Genomic DNA, 17,122 nt, shown 5'->3' with positions numbered 1-17,122 from the left:
GAAAGCAACTTTTTCTTTTTTATTAAAACAGTCATTCAAAGAAGCTTTGGAAATATAAATATAGCTTTGGAAATTGCACGATTTGACATTTGTTAGGTTCTAATTTGAAGGTTGACAATTATTGAGGAGTTTTGTATGTGTTCACATCATATTGCAGATCCCTGTTTTTTGAAGCTTGTCCGTCCATCAGACAATTAATATTAATAAATATACTGTTATTTAATATCCTTTGCCACAAAAAGCTTGGTTAAACAAGAGACTGCCTTTTGTGGTCTCTGGACTTTGCTGCTTTTCCTGCATGCCCACTAAAGTTCTCTACTTGTCCTGGCTTAGACTGGGTCTGAACATATAGTAGAATGAAGTGGTAGAATGGGCATTACCATTTCAGACTGAAGGTGGGGAAATGCTGTTTTTGTTTAATGAAAACCTACATAAAATATTCCCTGTAGATAGCACAACAAAGCGAAAGGGTGTAACCCATAACCTTCTGGCTGGGTTTTAGAGATTTTAGAGGAGGGGGGGGGGGTTCATTCTCTTCCTCATTCAGACATTTGTTCTCAAGCTATATAGAATCAATTCTACCACTGCATCCTTCTACAGGTGTAGATCAGGCCTTACTTAATACAGAGTGAGCAATAACATGGGACTCTGTCCAGGTTCATTCGGGGAAAGAGCTTGCTCACCACCTCATCTGCCTTTGTCCCCATAGGCTTGTCTGGCCCCTTGCGGTGGCTCCAGAACTGTCTGAACAGAACAGCAGCTGACCGAGCTGAGGAAGGTAAATACAGAGGGGTAGAGCCTGGTGTTACAGATTCCTGGGTCTCAGGGTGAGAGTTGTGCCTTCATTATTGTATTTCTTGTTCTGCCACTGTCTAATTCAATTGTTTGTTGGGGGGTGGGGGGAGCCAGATGTTTTGCCTTAGTTTCCCTTATTGGCTAAGATTGGGATATCCACTAGGACCCTATAGTTGAGAATATTGTCCTTCTCTTACTTGCATGATTAGAAGTTGGCTTGATAGACTTCTGTGTTCGCCAGGTTGTATCCAGCCTGTGCCTTTGGTGCCACTGTCTGAAGAGAATGAAGATGCCATGGAGCACAAGGGTTTCCATAAGCTTCTAAGGAAATTGGGGCTGCGACCTCCAGCCAATGAGCAGGTAACCTTTTCCTAGCATGGAAGAGAGTAGGGGTGCATCAACAGGAGTTACAAGAGGGGTGTGTGTGTGTGTGTGTGGTGTTTTCATTTGTTTTAGGAGGATGTTTTTATTTTATTTATACATTATATCTTGCCTAAAAAGATTCTCAGTGACCTAGTTCAGATGATATTCCCCCCGACAAGCTCTATGTAATAATAGACATGCACACTCATGTGGTAGGCATATCCTAGCTCTTACATCCCATTTATTTTTCCTAATTGGCGGGGGGGGGGGTGAACACAGTGTAGTAACTTTTAAAAATAGTTTTAGCGGCTCATGTTGAAAGATAATGCATACACACATCTATTACCATGTGCAGGTTCAGGAAAAATATTGAAGCAGCCCAGTGTGTTCTTTATATTTGCTTACTCACTCACTCACTTCAGACCAATTCTACTCAATTACTTCAACTCAAGGTGAAAACTTTGCCTCAGCATCTCCATACTTGCATATATTAGGAAACTCCAAATGATGCACCAATAAAGTCATGGTTCAGACTGTACCAAGACATCCCAGAAATTCATGCTTCTCCACTCTCCTGTTGCTTTAAATCTTGGATACATTTTCAGCACTTCTATGTCCCTTTAAGCTAAAACCTTTGCACAGTGATCTTGCATTAAACTGCTGAATTAAATCAAAGCAGCTGTGTATGAATGAAAGTTCAACATTACTTTTCAGCACCATTTCTAGCCAAGCATTTGGATAAGACAAACAGAATCATAGTGTAACTTTGGGCCACAAGGAAGACAGCAGAGCCCTCAAAACCAATGCCTTTTTCCCCAAAGACTCTGGTTTTGAGAACTGCTTGATTTTTCCCCTTGATGTATACAGATAATATATCGCCCTCTGTTAATTGGATAGAGGCGCTTTTTACAGTGCTGCTCTGATATTTAGCAGGGGGAAAATCAACATTCCCTCTTCACCCCAGCATAGTGTCTTTTCCAGTGGTAGCTTGCTGATATTTCTTTTGATAGAGAGCCCTTTTGGGACAGGTTTATTTACTTTGACATTAAGACAGTAAGATTTACTTACTTTGACATTTATTTACTTATTTTGGCTGTATAAACTGGTTTGTGAACTTGTTTGTTTGAAAACCAGTGTGTATATATACATATTCCTAATGGCTAACCTTCCTTGAATCATTGATAAGCTCTCCTGCATTTTAACAGAACACTTCATTCTCACACTACTGTTAGAGTCAGCTATATACTGAATCCAGGTCTTTGATGTTACATAAGGAAAAATTGAGGCCTGTCTTTTATTTCCCTCTCTGGATGAGTAAGATCTACATTCTAGGATTTCAGTGCTTTCTTAGGGGGATGTATTCAATCTTGTACCTTATTTCAGTTTGTATTTTGTATCTTGTGCAATAGAAGATTATTATCATATTAAACATATATTCAGACATTACATAAGCCAAATTGGCCCACAAGACCAGGGATGTCAATAAGGCTCTCAGCACCTCCTGCTGCTTGCCCAGGCATTTTGTAAGTACAAGCACCCAGGTTGCCCCCTCTTAGCGACACAATCCTGGCGCTGCCCATGCCTCTCCCCTGCAAAGACTTACTTAGGGAGTAACACCACCTAAAAGTTTGAGAACTACTGGCCTAGTTGAATGAGGCTGAATTTGACTATTCTCATTCTGGGTAAACCCCAACTCTCAACGCATTTGCAGAAAGAGGCTTGTGTATTTAAGGGTACTGGGAGCAAAAGCAGATGATGTCCTCTTGCATCCAGGAGCTGGCAGTATGTCTTTAAAAACAAATTATCTTTTTTTCTCCCAGGAATCCTTCTGGCGCATTCCTACCAAGCTTAGCCCAGAGCGGTTACGACAAATGGCTTCTTCCATTGCCCAACAAGAATCGGAGGGAGAGACCAAAGGACAGGTAGCTGGTGAGTTGTATGAAAGGAGACAAATTGCATAGTAGACACTGAAGAACTGCCTGCTGAAACTTGACCTTTCCCATTAAATTTTACAAATACTTCAAAATCACTGTTGGGCTGCTCTGTATCAAGTTATTGTTCAGCCTAATTTCCTGTCTGAATTATTTCCCTCTGATTTGCTGTCTTGTTTACTTTCCTTGCATGCTTCCCACAATGGTCAATGACTCCTTCTTTTCATTTTCTGTGAGGTTTTTTTCTACAGTTCTCTGGCTGCTATTCTCTCCCTTTTCTCAATCCCTTGCTTCCTTTAATAACCTTAGGTGCACTGTACCTTCTAAGCTGCCCATCTTGAATTGGAACCCAATGTAGCTTCTGTCACAGTACTCTGGAGCTCAGTGATGATCATGTCCTCACTGAGAGTTCCAGAGCTGCCCCTGCGCAGCTCCATTAGGGGTTCATGTGGCCCTGGTAAAATTACAGAGGACACTGTTTAGGTGCTAGTTTCTCCTCTCCCACTTACTACTTAACCTCTTCCCTTCAGCCACCCTGCCTCTTGGGCTCTCTGCCCTTTTAGCTTTCTAGTTCCGGATATCTTCCGGGCATGGCCTCAAATTTTACACAGGGCTTTTACAAAAGAGTAACATTTTGCTTTGGTTAATTTCTTACCGTGTATGTGAATTGGTTATTGCCTTCTTACATTAAGTTTTGTCTTCCTGTCAGGGAGGGAAAGGGTGGGAGGGAGAAAAGGTTCCTCTGGCAGACCAGCTTCAGTCTGTGCCTAGAGCAGTGGTTTTCAAGCTCTCTGGGAGAGTTTGCACCGCTGTAAGTCCTTGCAGGGGCAGGGGGAAGGCAGCGACGCAATCCCCAGGATCGTGCCGCTCAAGAGGGCTGCAGGGACTGGGATGCATTCACCAGTCCCTGCAGCAGCCTGTCAGGGGTGTGGGGAGTCCTGCGCGAGTGCCTGCAGGGCTCCCCAGCTTGTTAGAAGTGAAAGTGGAGCGATCATGCTCCACTTTTGGTTTTGCGCTCCACTTTCACTTCTAATGAGCTGGGGAGCCCTGCAGATGCTCACGCAAGGCTCCCCGCACCCCAGGTCGGCTGGTGCAGGGACTGGTGAGTGCATCCTAGTCCCTGCAGTCCTCCTGAGCGGCGCGGTCCTGGGGATCGCGTCACTGCCTCCTCCCTGCCTCCCCCTGCCCCTGCCCCTTAAGGGAAAAGAGGCCAGGGCTTTCAGACTGGGGTGTCGCGATGCCCCAGTCTGAAAACCACTGGCCTAGAGGAATTGTGGGCACATGGTGTACATGAGGCTACACTGCCAAGTCACAGATTTTGGAGACGATGCATGTTCCAAACCTACCCAACTTGTGACCCACCAAGAAAGCAAGGTCCACTAGCCAAACGTCACCACGACATGATCAGCCTTCTGTTATTGCTGCCTGCTTGAGACAGAAAAGGCTCAAGCGTCTAGCTGGTAGGCTATGTCCAGTGTAGTAAGTCTCAAGCTGGGGAGACCTGGAATATGCATTCTTCTGCTTACATGCGAGGCAACGCAGCCCACTGTAGGGCTGGCTTCTGCTTCACTGGTTAAAACCAGTGCATATATTCCAAATAGAAACTAAATTCCATGCGTTGGTCCCTTTTATTAAAAAGTATTTTGAGGTCCACCCTAGTTTATAACTGATTTGACAGCCCCGACAATGGCTAAGACTACTGGCTATGGTGCCTTAGGTGAATAAAGCTACAAGCTTCAATCTCTGTAGGTATTGTTATACCTGTGATAGCCTTTTATTGAGGTTTTCTCTGCAGCTATTAGACCTGAGCTATGGTTGCTATTTTGGAATATCTGATGCCTTATTTGAAGATCTCTGGGCCTGGATAAGTGCAGAATTCTGCAGTGAATTACTGTACTTGGGGAAATAACTTGCTTCAGCTGCTTCATTGCTTAAAATCCTATGAAAACTGACTTGGCCTTTCTTTGGCTGACACCTGTTCTCTTCTGTTTGATTTCAGAGGAAGAGGATCTCAGTACAGAGGAGCCAAGGTGCCTGACAGCAGAAAAGTGAGAATTGGGGACAATGTTTATGAAAATGAGGGGAGATGAGGGATGAATGTACAGATTAGGCATCACTGAGCATAATGACTTGCAGAAGCAGAAGACAGTAGCAGGTGCCTGTATTGACAAGAACCTTGCAAGCCTCATCAGGAGAGTTTTATACTAAGTACAAAGGGTGATGGAGTGAAGGCAGAGCTGCTCAGTTCTTATTTTGCCTCCATCTTTGTTTCATAAGGGGAAGGTGGCTCAACCTAACAGTTGCACAGTGAAGAACTGGGGGCCTCATGGCTCAAGAGATGTAAAGGGAACACCTGGTTGCTTTAAATTCATTTAAGTTCCCAAGACTAGCTGAAATATACCCCAGGATACTGAAAGCGTTAACAGATAGGATCTCAGATCCACTATTTCTAGTCTTTGAGAACTCCTGGTGACATGCCTGAGAACTGAAGATGAACATGTCATCACTATCTTTTTAAAAAGGAGGAAAGGGATGGTGCAGGAAATTAGACTGGTCAGCCTGATGTCTATACGTGGAAGGATCCTAGAACAGATTATTAGTAAGTGTATCGTCAGTGAGTGCTTAGAAATTGAGCTGATTCTAGGGGCCAGCATGAATACAAATAAATTGTGCCAGATTAACTTCATCTCCTCCTTTGGTAGAGTGACTAGTCTCTTAGGCTGTAGGAATATCATGCACCTAGATTTCAGCAACATATTTGACAAAGTCTCCCATGGTATCCTTGTGACTAAAATGATACAATGTGGGCAAGATTGTACTACTGTTGGGTGGGTTCAAAGTTGGTTGAACGACTGTTCCAACAAATGCCATTAAAAGATTGAGGACATCAGCCTCAGGGGAGGTATTGAATGGAGTGCCAGTGGGTTCTGTCTTGGATCCTTTGTTCAATATTTTTATAAATGACTGTGATTAGAGGATAGAGGAAGTGCTTGTGAAACTTGCACATGATACAAAAGCTAATAAGGCTAAATCAGAATTCAAAATTATCTTGACATATTTGATCATTGGGCCCATACCAACAAGGGTGAAGTTTTGCAGAGACAAATTAAGGTCCTGCACGTAGGAACAAAAGTACAGAATGAGAGAAACCTGACTTGGCAGCAGCCTATATAAAAAAAGATTTTGGTGTCACAAGCTGAACATGAGCCAGCAAAATGCATTGGTGGTCTGAATTAGAAGAGGCATGAAGAGGATGATAACACTGCACTGATCAGACCTCACTTGGAATATTGTGTCTGTCTTGGGCTCCATAATCACTGTATGATTTTAGAATAGGATCTCAAAACACATAGACGAACAGGCCTTGCTGAGGGAGAGTCAGCATGGCTTCTGTAAGGGTAAGTCTTGCCTCACGAACCTTATAGAATTCTTTGAAAAGGTCAACAGGCATGTGGATGCGGGAGAACCCGTGGACATTATATATCTGGACTTTCAGAAGGCGTTTGACACGGTCCCTCACCAAAGGCTACTGAAAAAACTCCACAGTCAGGGAATTAGAGGACAGGTCCTCTTGTGGATTGAGAACTGGTTGGAGGCCAGGAAGCAGAGAGTGGGTGTCAATGGGCAATTTTCACAATGGAGAGAGATGAAAAGTGGTGTGCCCCAAGGATCTGTCCTGGGACCGGTGCTTTTCAACCTCTTCATAAATGACCTGGAGACAGGGTTGAGCAGTGAAGTGGCTAAGTTTGCAGACGACACCAAACTTTTCCGAGTGGTAAAGACCAGAAGTGATTGTGAGGAGCTCCAGAAGGATCTCTCCAGACTGGCAGAATGGGCAGCAAAATGGCAGATGCGCTTCAATGTCAGTAAGTGTAAAGTCATGCACATTGGGGCAAAAAATCAAAACTTTCGATATAGGCTGATGGGTTCTGAGCTGTCTGTGACAGATCAGGAGAGAGATCTTGGGGTGATGGTGGACAGGTCGATGAAAGTGTCGACCCAATGTGAAGTGAAGAAGTGAAGACAGGTCGATGAAAGTGTCGACCCAATGTGCGGCGGCAGTGAAGAAGGCCAATTCTATGCTTGGGATCATTAGGAAGGGTATTGAGAACAAAACGGCTAGTATTATAATGCCGTTGTACAAATCTATGGTAAGGCCACACCTGGAGTATTGTGTCCAGTTCCGGTCGCCTTATCTCAAAAAAGACATAGTGGAAATGGAAAAGGTGCAAAAGAGAGCGACTAAGATGATTACGGGGCTGGGGCACCTTCCTTATGAGGAAAGGCTACGGCGTTTGGGCCTCTTCAGCCTAGAAAAGAGACGCTTGAGGGGGGACATGATTGAGACATACAAAATTATGCAGGGAATGGACAGAGTGGATAGGGAGATGCTCTTTACACTCTCACATAATACCAGAACCAGGGGACATCCACTAAAATTGAGTGTTGGGCGGGTTAGGACAGACAAAAGAAAATATTTCTTTACTCAGCGTGTGGTCGGTCTGTGGAACTCCTTGCCACAGGATGTGGTGCTGGCGTCTAGCCTAGACGCCTTTAAAAGGGGATTGGACAAGTTTCTGGAGGAAAAATCCATTATGGGGTACAAGCCATGATGTGTATGCGCAACCTCCTGATTTTAGAAATGGGTTAAGTCAGAATGCCAGATGTAGGGGAGGGCACCAGGATGAGGTCTCTTGTTATCTGGTGTGCTCCCTGGGGCATTTGGTGGGCCGCTGTGAGATACAGGAAGCTGGACTAGATGGGCCTATGGCCTGATCCAGTGGGGCTGTTCTTATGTTCTTAGAATAAACTCTCATATGATTGAATATGTTTTGGAATACCTTGATTGAATACATTTTTGCTTTTTGTGAACTACAAACTCACCCACCCACCACTTTTCATTTGGACACTTTTCTGTCCAACTGAAACTTTTGTTCATTTGTAGAATATCTTGGAAGTGAGCAGCCCCTCTCTTCAGGCTCAGTTCCAAGATCTGGATCAGATACCCATCTGAATTACAGGAATTGGAAAAAATGAGTCACACACAGTTCTGTGCAGCCAAGTATCCATTTGAAAGCTTTTATATTTTGAGTAGAAACACAACATGGATAATAGGCACTGCTGTTCTCCTCTGCCCCTTGCTTGGCTGTCTGCCCTGCACATAGCCATATTCAGTTGGGACCATTGAACAGCACTGTCCTGAATAAGTGCATGTTAGGCCTAGGTTGGCAGTAGAAGCCTGAACCAAACTAAGACAGTGTAACTGAGAAGTTGCTAGCAGTTCCTAGCTGCAAGAATGTGAGTAAATAAAAATATGGTTGTCTCTCCTTTGCTGGCCAGAAAGGACAGACAACAAGAATTACAACCCATTGGAATGTTTAGCACCTTAGTAGACAGAGAGGCGCCTGATCAAGCGTGATGGAGTGCAGCTATGGATCTCCAGTTGGGAGGGGTAAAAACTAGGAGGAGTTAGCAACCAGGCCAACTTCGAGAATGTTCTGTTCCTCTAAGAGTCTGATTGGACAGTCTAAGTATGAAGTCACCTCAGTGCTATTAGCATAAGAAGTATAATAATGAGTGCCCAAGGGGTGTGTGCGGTCCTTCTTGATCAGAGTTTTTGGGTGCAACATCCTGCACACGTGTGAGCTCCATTGTCCATCATGGGCACCTGGCCTCATAAGTAGCCCGGGAGCTAAGAGATCTACAAGAGTAACTGACCCAGGTGAGAGATAGGGATTAATAGAGATAACCAGCTAGCTTTATTATTTTATTGCTGATATGTTTTCTAGATGTTTATGCCTCTAGCACAGGGGTGTCGAAAGTTTTTGGCAGGAGGGCCACATGGTCTCTCTGACACTGTGTCGGTTGGGGGGCGGGGGAAAAAAGAACTAATTTACATTTAAAATTTGAATAAATTTACATAAGTTTACATAAATGAATATATTAAAGATGGAACTTATATGAATGAATGACGGTCTTGCAATAGCTCAAGGCCTATAAAAGGCCTTGCACAAAGCAAGGCTGGCTTTTTCTTTGCTGCCGCTACTGCATCACAGACGTGAAACAGCAAGCAGTGGAGGAAGCCCTCATCCCACAACTCACGTAAGAGGTCAAACAGTCGCCCTCACGCTGAGAGCAGTTGCGTCTGGCCAGTGTGGGCTCCAACAAATCTCCAGAGGGCCAGAGGCTCATTGGAGACTGGGGCTCCCTGAGGGCCGCATTGAGAGGCCTCGAGGGCCGCAAGTGGCCCCAGGGCCGGGGTTTGGGCACCCCTGCTCTAGCATTTGCTGCCTTATTGTAGAGTGTGTAACCTTATGTACTTAATAAACTGAAATCTTTTACCAAATTGTTTCATTGTCTGTTGGGGACAAAGGTTCAGAATCCTGCCTAGCTGCTCAGCAAGCTACCAAGTGCTCAGTGAGATCTAGTAACTTGAGAACTGAAGCTTTAATTGGAGAAAGAGGTCAGTGCCTGCAAGGGATAGAATTAAGCCATGAGGGTGTCAGAGTCCCTGGACTGAGGCACTGACACATACAGGGTGGTGGCAGTACTACTCGACGGGGGGGGGGGCTTGAGGGCTTTAGGGTTCGAGAACCAAGAACTCTGAGCACCCCAAACCCCCCTATGTTTGCGACAAGCACTAAAATCCCTTTGATGTGTGACTCTGGCTTGCCTGTAATCTGATTAGTGTGTAGGTTTGCATTTCACATTATATCACTCCAGCATAAACTAAGGAATTGCTTGTGGCAAAATGGTACACCAAACAGCTGGAAAAAAATAAAATAAAATTTGGTTTTCTGCAAAACTATGTACTCCTTTTCCAAAGATAACAAATGTGCATACTCCCCCCCCCCCCCCAAAAAAAAAGGTTGTGCTGCCTGAGCTGGAATGCTTGTTCTAGAAGAGTAGGATGGAATGAAAACAGAGCTACTGGTAGAACCTTTGTCTGGAGTAGGAATGAATGGGAACCTGTAGCATTTTTGCCTTCCATACTGTTTCCGAGGAACACTTCTTCTTTCCCCGTCTTTGGTGGCAAATATACCAAACACTCTTACTTTGTTCTTATCTTTAGGGAGGAACCTATCCAGCACACTCTGGGTCCCAAAAGGAGCCGCTTGGTCAGTGATAATGAGGTGGAAAATGACAGCCAAAGTATGTATCACAATTTGTAGCCTACTTTGACTAGTTTTCTTCTGCATCGAGATTCTCTCACTGCCTACTCTTCCCTACCTCATACAATTATTTCTTTCATGTGTCCCTGAGGTGCTCCTCAAAAGACCTTAAAGACTGTAGTGCTTGAACTTCTTGCTGTTGTAGTACTTGGAAAAATTGTTAGTGTGCCACAAGAAATAAATAAAATAACTAAAGGCTTCTGTGGGTCCAGAACACTCATCCATAGAGAATGTAACCTCTGTGTGAATCGCTACTCTGATTACTTCCTTCCAAGCAGCCTCTACTGGGGATGGACAATTCTGACATATCTCTGCATCAGATGTGATGCGTATCATTTTCTTTCTTATTAAGATATTTATATTTTTTACTGAAACCAATAATCAAGCAACAGTTGAGATGGACCCACTCAGTAGAAGAAAAGGAAGACGACGATACTGTAGGCTTCTAGAACAAGCAGCCAGATTTAGTACAGAGATAAAAATAAATGACCAAATATAGTAGAAGAAATGTGGCAAGGGAAATGGGGTGCAGCAGAAATTGGGAGTAGCTGAAAGACTAGGAGAGCAGCAGAAGAAGCTGCCTGTTGTGACTCAGCTTTGGGTTTGCTTCCTTTCAATCAAGAGACATGCCAAGAATCCCATCACAATATAGAAGGCAAGTTCCATCAAGAGTGGGCAGTTCTTGTCCCAACTCATTTTAAAAGTTAACTTTTCTGGGTGTAAAGAATGAAGTGGGTCTCCATTTCTCCATTCAGGAGAACAAGTGCAACTCAGCTACTTTGAGAAACCCTGTCTAGGATATCATGGAAATATTTAAAACAACAAATAAAAAAAGTTAACAATTTGGTTGTACTGGACAGTATCTGAATTTGCCCATGAATCTTTGGGCTCTCCCCCCAACAACTTGTTTTTCCTCAGAATCCTGAATACTCCATTTTGCCCTCTTTCTAGTCCTTGTGGCTACATACTTTGAATAAGTGACAGTGTGAATTTCTAATGTAATCTTCAGTGGCAAACATTCTACTCAATCTTAACACATACTGCATTTTACTTTGGTGCTGCAGGCTCCAGTGAGGAGGATGCGCCACATCTCATTGCCAAGAGAAAGTGCCTGCGAATTGAGGATGAGGACGATTGATGGAAGGAAGCCCCCTCCCTTACTAGGCCAGCAAGACTTGATTATGCTCACCTTCAGCCCTAATGTTGCAACCAGTCTTCTCAAGCAGAGGAACCTTAGTTGGACTAGATTGCAAACTATCAATCATTCTTGGTGCACAACTCTTTGATGTTGTAGGTTGTAGAAATTTGGACTCAAGAATGTGGGGAAAAAAAGAAGAATGGAATCTGGTGAGGAGGAAGGAGTAGAGTGGAGAAATAAGAGACTGGGCTTGTTCCCATGCTACTTTGCTTATGTCTTACAAGCTGCAAGGGGTATGGGATGAAATACCTTTTAAACACTTACTCATACTGTTTGTGTTTGTAGATCATTATGTGTAACTTCTGATACCTCCCCCAGAAGTGGCATTGCTGAATATATCTGTGGAGGGTCTTCCTTGCAGAGTAGGTTATTAAGCAGAGATTGGGGGAATGTTGGCTCCTCCCATTCTAAGGCTGCTTGACTTGTGGATCTACCTTTCTCCCTTTCCTGTGGGCCTGGCTAACGTCCCATGGCCTGGTCCCCTTGCTTAGTCACATGCTGCCTTAAAATGCTTGCACACACTCTTCAGTCTCTGCTATTTCCACTGCGCCTTGTCTTGCCCTGATATGCCTTCTCTGAAAATGGGTGCCGGAGCCAGAATTGCACAATCCCATTTTGTGTCAAGTGTTCCAGCTGAATAGCATAGTTTTCAACTTCAAAGGCTGCAGCTGTGTTCAGAAGAGGGATTCCTGTGCCACTTTTTGCACCTCTTTGAGCAAGATGCCTCCTTTGCCAGTTTCTGTGATTTCTACTTGCTGCTGCTTTGGTTAGTTATTGGCTTAATTGTTTGGATGGTTCTGATGGGGGCAGTACCCAAGGAGGTTTAGGGATTGTACCCTTCTGGTTGTTGGGGATTATTCCCTGCTGATCTCCTACTACCCCATACTAAGCTTATATGTAACATTTCTGTGTGGTTTATGTGTGTATTTTTGATACCCAAATACCCAAGAATTTGACCCAATGATATCTTGGTCAAATTCTAAAACAAAATAAAATGTTTTGAGGGATTCTCTGCCTTGTTCTACTCGTGGCTAGTCAAAACAGCTAGGGATTTGGGCACGGAAAGGCATAACTGTCATGAGTAAAGGTTTTGTTAAATTCTGGTGGTGCAAGCTACTGACTTCAGTCTTGTTCTGGCTTCTTTTAGATTCTGCGAGCAGTGCCTGTTCATAAGCCCCACCCAACCTGATCCAGACCTGTGTTGTCCTAAATAAATCATTTCTGTAATTTACCAGCGACCAGAACCTACTGCAACCAAAGCAGGACCTCTCTTAGCTTCTGCTTGGACATAACTAATGCTAAAACATAGGGGCCACTATGATTCACTGGGGACATTAGGAGGGACCAGGGTGAGCATTGACACTTTTAAAGCTTGGGGCCTGGTGGATGATTAAAGTATCATCTGAAATGGCCCAATGTTTCTGCTTAACTCAGGAAAAAACAGTTGATCAGGCGAGAATCAGCCTGATAATGCTATTTGCCCTACTGGAATTTGGATGATCCCTAGAAGCACTGACTCAGGGTCCTTTTCATGCTGTTTCTGCCATCTAGAGTGCTTTGTAGCTTCCTAGTCTCTACTTCTTGTCATGCAGGAATAGAACACAAATTTTACTAACAGGAACATCCTTGGAAGAGTTGCCTCTCTGTTGATCTTTGCATAGCACTTGGAATCTTTGCCTCCCTTGTGCTGTTTTTCTGCTGAAATCCCCACTTGAAGCATTTGTTAAATGCCCCTGATTCAGCGATTTTCAGGAAATAGCTATTTCTGGGCAAATAGCCACTTGCAGGGGGTGACTTTTGATAGGAAATTAATGCAAAGGGGAAAGAGTTAACCTCCTCCATGTACCTGATTGTGTCTGCAGGATGTTCTTAATGAAGCACGCCTCTGGCCCAGAGTATACCTTTTTAGCAAGCATTTGTATGAATGTCATGCATTTGATCCTTATTTGTCTGACACTTATTACAAAATACAAAAATTACCAAAAAAAAAAATACAAATTTACAATACCAAAAAAAAAAAAGGCACCAGGCCACGTGACCCAGAGGCTGTTCCTTCCCAGAGCAAATACAGTGAATTCTGTCTTTGATTCAATTCACTGTGACACAGGTCACAAGAACATTTGTTTGTATATTGCATTCCAGTTGAAACACAGCTAGCAGAAAAGTTGGGTGATGCAGCCTGCACTGGTCTCGATGGAAAAAGTGTTCCATGTTCTCTGGAGCCAGTTGTAGGGCTGGGGGGATGTGCTCCTAAATGAGGTGCATATGCCTGTAGTGATCCTGTCTCCTGCAGGCCTGGGAAACAAGGAGTACTTGCTCCTCTCATTCTATTTAGATTACACTATGTTGCAATTACACAAATACTGCCATTCACAACGAGTTCTTGGCTTCATGGAATATTTGACTCTGGGACATCAAAAGGCAGTCAATTAACCACAATTGATCTACATTCCAACTCTACCTACTGAGGCCACCCCATTGTTTTGGCTCCTACTAAGTACCAAATTCTTGTTTCTGACATTGCGGTAGTTCTGGCTCATTGGGGAGACTTACCTTGGATACCATTCTCAGGAAGTCCTAAGCTATCTAGCTGCTGAATCAAATTATGGAAAAACTGCCTGAGGGACAAGAATTAGTAGGAAAGAAGACCCACCCACCCCTTTTTTAAGCCTTCACAAGAATACAGTATGTGGAAATCAATGCTTGAATTTGCCACTGAAGTTGTATGTTGCAATTGTGTCTGCTGATAAGCCTGACCTGATGGGATATATATAAACACCAACGAAACAGCTCCTAACTCATGCCCTGGTATTTGCGCCTCTGGCACCTCTTCTCCAGATTGGTAAGCTGTTTCCTTCTGGTGGCAGAGGAGGGAATGAGCGAGGGTTAGCAAGTTAGCAGATATGGGCCAAAATTTGGGGGTGAACTCCAAGCACATTTGGAAGTAGGGTGGAGGGGAGGAGAGATTGTGCCAGTCAGGTGGGAAAGCGCCCACTATATTTTCACAATGGGGATCAGTATCCAAGGGAAAAAAATACATAGCCAAATTGGTATGATGTGTCCTCTGGAAACTCCTTATATAGGCAAATTTAGCTGTGCACATCTGTTTTAATTGCCCTTCCTAACAAAATTCACTAGTGGGGTTCTAGCACCAGGCTTGTTGCCCGAGAGAGGAAAGGTATCCTGTCTGCTTAAACCTTTGTGTTTGGTGGAACTGTTTAAACAGTTCTACCAAACTTGTTTAAACAGCTCCATGTAGACCTCTATCCTGTACAGCATGCAACCTTTGGAACCCAATATTGCTCTCTTAATGGTGTCCATTACTTTCTCTCCCCCACCACTTCCAATCTTGGATCTGGGGCTTATTTTGCTAGGCGGCATAGAAACGAGCCATTTGTCCCATTCTGTCCCATCCACTGCCCTGTAGAATAGTGTTTCTCAAACTATGGGTTGGGACCCACTAGGTCGGTTGTGAGCTGATATCAGGTGGGTCCCCACTCATTTCAATATTTTATTTTTAATATATTAGACTTGATGCTACTATGGTATGTGACTGCATTTGGGGGAATATGACTCATCTGTACATTTAACAGGCTACCATGTATATGCTTTTAACAATGATAGTAAATGGGACTTACTCCTGGGTAAGTGTGAATAGGATGGTAGCCTTGAATTGTTAAGAATTTTCCTGCTTGATGATATCACTGCTTGATGATGTCACAACATCACTTCCGGTAGGTCCTGACAGATTCTCATTCTAAAAAGTGGGTCCTGGTGCTAAATGTGTGAGAACCACTGCTATAGAACATTCTGCTGCTCCCCTGTGACTCTGCAGTTCAGACTCTCAAAGTGTGGCAAAAGAACCAACTTGCAAGTAACCGTGAAGTAGCAGGTTGGATTGCTACTCCTAGAAACTTAGATTTGAGCAAAGCCATACTCAAGCCTGCAGATGTGCTCCATGGCCATTGTGCTGCCTGGGAACAGCTCTTTCTCAACCTTACTGCCAGCAGATTGATTCCTCAATAAGCAGTCTCCTGGCTTACTCTTTAAGACAGTATTCAGTGTCTGTCCAGATATTGTTAAGAGTGGGGGAGCGAGTTCTTCCCAATGAAATGTATAATTTCCCCCCACCAAATAGTCAAGAAAGCAGAGCACAAACAGTGACTCCACATGGGGTTTTAGGCAACTCCAGTTTATTTCAGAGGAAAAGCTGGTGCAAACATGGCCTTACAAGTGTCTATGTGATTTTGCAAATGCCTTTCATCCCTACAATTCCCTTGCAACCAACCCTCTGTTTCCTGACCACTGCCAATGTTTAGCTTGAAATGCTCACCCTGTAGCTTCCTTATCACATTCATACATGTTTTTGTTGTTATTTTAATTAACTGTATATACTGCTTTTCAAAGTAAAGTTCACAAAGCATTTTAGAGAGAAAGTCAAATAACTAAATGGCTCCCTGTCCCAAAAGGGTTCACAGTCTAAAAAGATGCAGAAGAACACCAGCAGACAGCCACTAGAAAGGACACTGCTGGGGCGAAGAGGGCCAGTTACTCTCCCCCAGCTAAAGAAAAGAGGAGCACCCACTTGAAAAATGCCTCATGCCGCGGAATCCTAACCTGCCCTGGAGCAGGCAGACCGGCGGGCCTGCGCTGCATCCAAGGCAGAATTGGGGCTGAAAGCAGCTCAGCCTGAATCACTTCCCCTTACCCCGGGTAAAGCCACAGCAGCACCAATGGGGCTACTCAGATCTGTGCCACCTCAAGAGGTGGCATGAATCCGAGCAGCCCAGGACTGCCCCGGGCCACTTGGAAAAGGGGTTAGGATCTGACATAACTGTTGGATCTTGGCACCGCCTCCAATTCCCCACCCGCCTGCCCCCGGAAATGCCCGCTGCCTGCCCTCCCCCACCCTGAAATGCCTCCTCTCCACCCTTCCCAGACCCGTGTCAGCTGAGCTCCGCAGATGCCACTCACTCTTTCCCTGGGGCCCATGTTGGCATTGGGAGGCCGGAACAAGTCTGTGCCAACCTAACCCCACTTACAGTGGCACGAAAATGCTTTACGGTACTTTCATGACAATAATGGGCTGGCGCAAGGAACTTGCATCAGCCCAGGGTGTCCTCTGGATTGCACTCTTAATTAGCATGGATTATCTTAATTCAGGTTTCTCTGTTTAAACGTGAAAAATATACTTTTCCTTCTTTAAAAGTACTTTTGCTATACAGATTGTCACTTATCCACACTGCACATAGATTTTCTATATAAGGTCCAGGAATGGAGGGGAGGGGGAGAGAGAGAATCTCTCACAGAGGCCAGGTCTACCTCCCAATTCATTCAATGGCTAGACCTCCCCCTCCACTTCGATCTCCTGAGACTGAGAAAGGGATAATTTGTCGCACATGCCCAAGAAAATGGTTCTAGGTTAGATCTCCCCTGCTCCCCCCAGTAGAACAGAGTTCCGGAATTGCTGCCTTTTTTGGATGTGCTCCTGCAGGCTTTAGGGTTAATTCTCTTCAGGACCTAGCACAGCTGGGGAAGATGCATCCTCCATGTGAGATGCACTGCTTGATAAATAGCATGTCCCCACACTTTCAGGGCACATGCACTACATGCTTCCTTTTACAGTGTATCTGTTTTTGTGCCCTGTTTCTACAAATTACTGT

At 44.3% G+C, this 17,122-nt stretch overlaps 1 protein-coding gene across 1 annotated transcript in view; it reads left to right on the top strand.

Moving 5' to 3' along the window:
* Positions 1-12,424, top strand: part of TIMELESS (timeless circadian regulator) — a 45,841-nt gene extending 33,417 nt beyond the window's left edge. The window contains exons 25-30 of the mRNA XM_066615035.1: positions 710-778; positions 1,037-1,155; positions 2,979-3,087; positions 5,089-5,137; positions 10,162-10,241; positions 11,326-12,424. Coding sequence (XP_066471132.1) covers positions 710-778; positions 1,037-1,155; positions 2,979-3,087; positions 5,089-5,137; positions 10,162-10,241; positions 11,326-11,399 — 500 coding nt within the window. The 3' untranslated portion in view covers positions 11,400-12,424. The remainder of the gene's footprint in view (positions 1-709; positions 779-1,036; positions 1,156-2,978; positions 3,088-5,088; positions 5,138-10,161; positions 10,242-11,325) is intronic.
* Positions 12,425-17,122: the final 4,698 nt, after the last annotated feature.

Source organism: Tiliqua scincoides, chromosome 2, assembly GCF_035046505.1.
Source record: "Tiliqua scincoides isolate rTilSci1 chromosome 2, rTilSci1.hap2, whole genome shotgun sequence".
Lineage (NCBI taxonomy): Eukaryota > Metazoa > Chordata > Lepidosauria > Squamata > Scincidae > Tiliqua > Tiliqua scincoides.
Note: the sequence above shows the minus strand (reverse complement) of the source record. Positions and strands in the feature narration are given on the sequence as shown.